General features: G+C 48.6%; 1 protein-coding gene across 1 annotated transcript in view; it reads left to right on the forward strand.

Moving 5' to 3' along the window:
* Positions 1 to 4,625, forward strand: part of VILL (villin like) — a 50,904-nt gene that overhangs the window by 37,312 nt on the left and 8,967 nt on the right. The window contains exons 14-17 of the mRNA XM_019530016.1: positions 1,247 to 1,426; positions 1,822 to 1,967; positions 2,928 to 3,072; positions 4,154 to 4,342. Of these exons, the coding sequence (XP_019385561.1) occupies positions 1,247 to 1,426; positions 1,822 to 1,967; positions 2,928 to 3,072; positions 4,154 to 4,342 (660 nt within the window). The remainder of the gene's footprint in view (positions 1 to 1,246; positions 1,427 to 1,821; positions 1,968 to 2,927; positions 3,073 to 4,153; positions 4,343 to 4,625) is intronic.

Consider the following 4,625-nt stretch of genomic DNA (forward strand, 5'->3'; position numbering starts at 1 on the left):
GGGTCCAGCCCCCTGCACGAGGCAGGAAAAACACTTTCGAACCAAGCACTTTTTAAAAAGACAGAAATTCGGACGGGGGAAAAATCAATTGCAGATTTTTTTTAAATTTTGAAATGTCATTTTCCATTTTTATATTTCTTTTTCCTTTGTTCCAAGACAAAGGAATGTGACTGTTATTCTTTTTCATCAAGACTGGTTTTGGGGGGGGGGGTATTGTAGGAAGTTTTATCAAACACTTTCCCCCTAAACAAAAAAAACCAAAACCAGATTTGTTTGGTCAGGAATTTTCAGACCAAATCTAGCTACAACTTGGACCTGACAACTCACAAGTCTATGCTGTAGCCTATGGCTAACGGCTTCCTGTAAAAGAATTAATAAGTGCACAGAATCATAGAAAATGAGGGCTGGCAGGGACCTCAGGAGGTCACATCTGGTGCAACCTCCTGCTCCAAGCAGGACCAGCCCCAACTAGATCGTCCCAGCCAAGGCTTTGTCTAGCCGGGTCTTAAAAACCTCCGAGGATGGAGAGTCCACCACCTCTCTGGGTAACCTCTTCCAGTGCTTTACCACCCTCCTAGTGAAAGCGTTTTTCCTAATATCTAACCTCAACTTCCCTTGCTGCAACTTGAGCCCATTGCTCCTTGTTCTGTCATCTGCTGCCACTAAGAACAGCCCAGCTCATCCTCTTTGCAATCCCTCTTCAGGCAGCTGGAGGCTGCTATTACACCCCGCCCCCCCCCAGCCTTCTCTTCTCCAGATGAAATAAACCCAGTTCCCTCAATCTCTAGCTAGCAGCAGTACAGGGATGAAGGCAGCAAGAGGTGAGGTGGGGAAAGGGAACAGGAATGTCTTCAATTTTAGGAAAGCACACCCATTAACCTATAGCCTCTAACGTAACGTTTTGCATGCTGCCTTAGGTATAGGAAACAGAGCGTGCAGCAGCTTCCTTCTGCACGTCAAAGCTGGCTGGAACCTGCCTCTTTGGCCCGTATTACTCTGGGCCCTGAATTACCAGCAATTGCCAGTAGCAACTGGGTAGTGGGCTGGCGGCGAGGAGCTCTGGGGCCTGTTCCGAGGTCCACTGCAAAACTTTAGGGTTTTGGACTTTGGACTAAGCCGGTGAAACCTCCATTCAGTCAGGCAGCACACGGGACAGGAATGCCACAGCTGTCTGTCCCACCAGCACTCTTGGCTTGTGGATCTATCACCCATCACGCCTCACAGTACAATTTGCCTCTTTTTAAAGGGGGGTACAAGTCGCGGTCGACAGAGCGAGCCTGAGCCCACAATCCGCCTCTTCCAAGTGCGGGGCACAGACGAGTTTAATACCAAGACCATCGAGGTGCCAGCTCGGGCCTCCTCACTCAACTCCAATGACGTCTTCCTGCTGAAGACCACCCAAGTCTGCTACCTGTGGTGTGGAAAGGTAAATGATCCAGAGGCCCGATGCAGCAGCTGCAGCAAGCCTGTTGCACAAAGCCCAAACCACCACCACTATCCCAAGTGATCGCTTACTAGGTGCATAGTCCCTTAGGTGTCGGTAGGACCTCCGTGACATAATACACCAGTCTCAAAGTGAGTGGTAGAGTCCACCCTTTGATAATAGCAATATGATGACTAACCCCTCTACCGTAGGGGAAAAGGAGGAGTCTTTCCTTGCAGCTTGGATAAAATGGCTGTTGGGTGGGACATACAATTGCAAATGCTTAGGCAGCTCACATGCTCTCCAGAAAAGGGCAGTGATGCTCACCAGCCATTAGCGCAGAGATGCATTGCACCAGGTTGCTTGTAAACCCCCCAGTCTTTTGCCCCCCAAAACAGGGCTGCAGCGGGGACGAACGAGAGATGGCAAAGACAGTGGCCGACATCATCTCCAGACATGACAAGCAGACCATCCTGGAAGGACAGGAGCCAGCAGAGTTCTGGGTGGCACTGGGAGGGAAAGCGCCGTACGCCAACAATAAGAGGTATAGACTGATTTCACGGGCTGCCAAGGGTGTGAACAGTTGTCAGGAATCCTCTGGCCTAACAAATAAATTGCTCCGACTTCAAAAGGGCAGGGCTTTACACCAGGGCAGCTGCTCCAAGGTGCTTGCCCACGTGCATGCTCTTACCCTATGGTAAGCAAAAGCAAAACCACAGTGTTTGAGGCCTCTGTGAAAGAGGGGTCAGTTAACTTAATTTAGTTTTCACTTACTGTAGTTTAGGGGTATGCACTTCAGCAGTTACAGCAGAAGCAATGACCCGTGGTAAGTCCCTGTCCCCTTAGTACTCGGTGTAACTTGTTCACTTGTCCAGACCCTGTGTAGAGGGCGGAGGACAGGGCCTGGGTAAGACTTCTGAGGCTGGGCTTCATCCCAGAACAGGCCAGCGTGGACATCAGACTATCCCCTTGCTTTGTGGCCTGACCCAGCATCAATTGGGATTGATGCCAAAACATGCCCATTGCGGGGCAGGGGGGACTGAAACCAGATCTGAACTCCTGGGGGGAAGGCTCATGTTCCAGCCATGGCTGTGGGTCACCAGAAGTTTTGTGAAGCTAAACCTAGGAAAACTTGACCTCTGCACCCCACCTAGGTCCAAGTCTGGGTAGGTTAATGTGTTTTGGTGGGAGACTTTTGAGACCCGATGTAGCTTTGACTTGAAAACAGTAATCTTGCAGACAGAGGAGGGGGTGGTTCAAGCTGAATTTGGCTTTGCCTTTTGGACTTACAAGTTGAATTCGAGATACAAGGGGGACCGAGCGAAGTCGGTAATTGTTCCGGTCTAAAGGATTTCCTGAGAACAGATAGTGACAACTTTTGTCACAGCTGATGTGTGTTGCCATGTAAAAATCTGATGTCTAGTGGTCACAACAACCAGCCTTTGAAGTTGAGGGTGAGTCAGGATTTCTCATGGCTCTTCTCTTCCTACCACATGTGATCAAGATTGCAAGAGCCAACCATGCGATACGAGCCCCGTCTCTTCGAGTGCTCCAACCAGACTGGGAGGTTCATCATGACGGAGATAGTGGACTTCTGCCAAGATGACTTGGATGAGGATGATGTCATGTTGCTAGACACATGGGATGAGGTCAGTAGACATTTTTGCTCCCTGAAACAGGGAATGTGCATTTTGGGGGCTTAATTTATTTTAATCACTCCTTCAGAGCAAGGCCCTTCTTCCCAGAGTCTAATGGAGCTTTGCAAAAAGTTAAGCTTCCCAACACCCCATTAGATTAGACAAGTGTTCTTCGTCACCAGTAGACCTCGGAGTTCTTTGCAAATGAGGGCAGTGTCATTAAACCCATTTAACAGGTGGGAAAACTGATCACAGAGGGGGATGTGAACATCAAAAACGGGACAATGTCAGTAAGGCTGAATTACGAGGGCTGGTGGCGTGTGAGCTGGATATTCCACCAATTGAAGGATTTTTTAGAAGGTGATACACAAACCAGTAAGGTTTGAAGGCTACCATCTTAGGGTATCTCCCTGCCAGCCCATGCAGGAGCCCATATCCCCTTCACCCACAAGTTGGTAGCTAACACCACTGACAAGCTAGTACCAAAGCCGAGGATTTTTCTCTTCCATGTGCTGCCTTGCCAGAGAAATGAGTGGACCAAATCTGTGCAGGCTAGCACCAGGATTTGGATTTCAAGAGCTATTTGAATGGGACATGCACAATGGTGGGATGTTACCAAACCAGAGCTGGGGAATAGGCCCTTTCTGGTTTTAAGTTCAACCTACGGCAGTTGGACTGTTTCCAACACACACACACTGATCCAGTGTGGGCCCTGAAATTTGGGAGATTTAAACTCACCTGTGGAGTATCCAGGTGCAATTTCAACACAGACAAATGGGCCCCACCGCATCACCTGAAGTACGCCTGCCACCCTGAGTCTCTTTTTCTGCAGCTAAGGCCAGTTTGGTGTCACCCACCTCTTACATAACGAGCTCCTCAGACCCACGACTAGGTTTGCATCATATAATATACATCCTGGTTCCAAAACAAATTTGGCCAGTGCTGTGAGCTACCGGTGAAGCAGGTGAGCTGTGCTGCACCCAAGTCGCAGGCTACTTTCAGACTTCCCATTTAGGCACAGGGAGGAAGAGAGACTGTCCAGGATTTTTGGGGGGTTCTTACTATTGACTTATCTTTGTCTTCATCGCTGTAGATTTTCCTGTGGATTGGCAAAGCCTCCAATGCCTATGAAAGGAGTGAGACCATTACTGCGGCCAAGGAATATCTGAAGACGCATCCTGCTGGAAGAGATTTAGCCATTCCAATAGTGATCGTGAAGCAAGGCCTGGAGCCTCTCACCTTCACAGGCTGGTTCAATGCTTGGGACCCATATAAGTGGAGCGTAAGTTAGTGGGAAACCCGGGTGTCTTCATCTGTGAACGTTTCATGTGTAGAAGTATCAATGGGTAGCACAGATGTCTACTGCGTATAGTTATGATGTCACTTGTCTGCTGTGACAGATAGGTCAGGTTGCGGTATTTCTGTGCACTTTTTTCTCTTTGACCAAAACAATCTTGAATAGCAATAGAGCTGAAATAGAAATTTTTGCATTCAAAAGTTTTGAAGGTAGCTAAGTTTCATCAAAAGCCTAAACTCGCAAGTTCAGTGGAAGTAGGGGGGATGCG

The sequence above is a fragment of the Crocodylus porosus genome, unplaced genomic scaffold, assembly GCF_001723895.1.
Source record: "Crocodylus porosus isolate Cpor-Errol unplaced genomic scaffold, CroPor_comp1, whole genome shotgun sequence".
Lineage (NCBI taxonomy): Eukaryota > Metazoa > Chordata > Crocodylia > Crocodylidae > Crocodylus > Crocodylus porosus.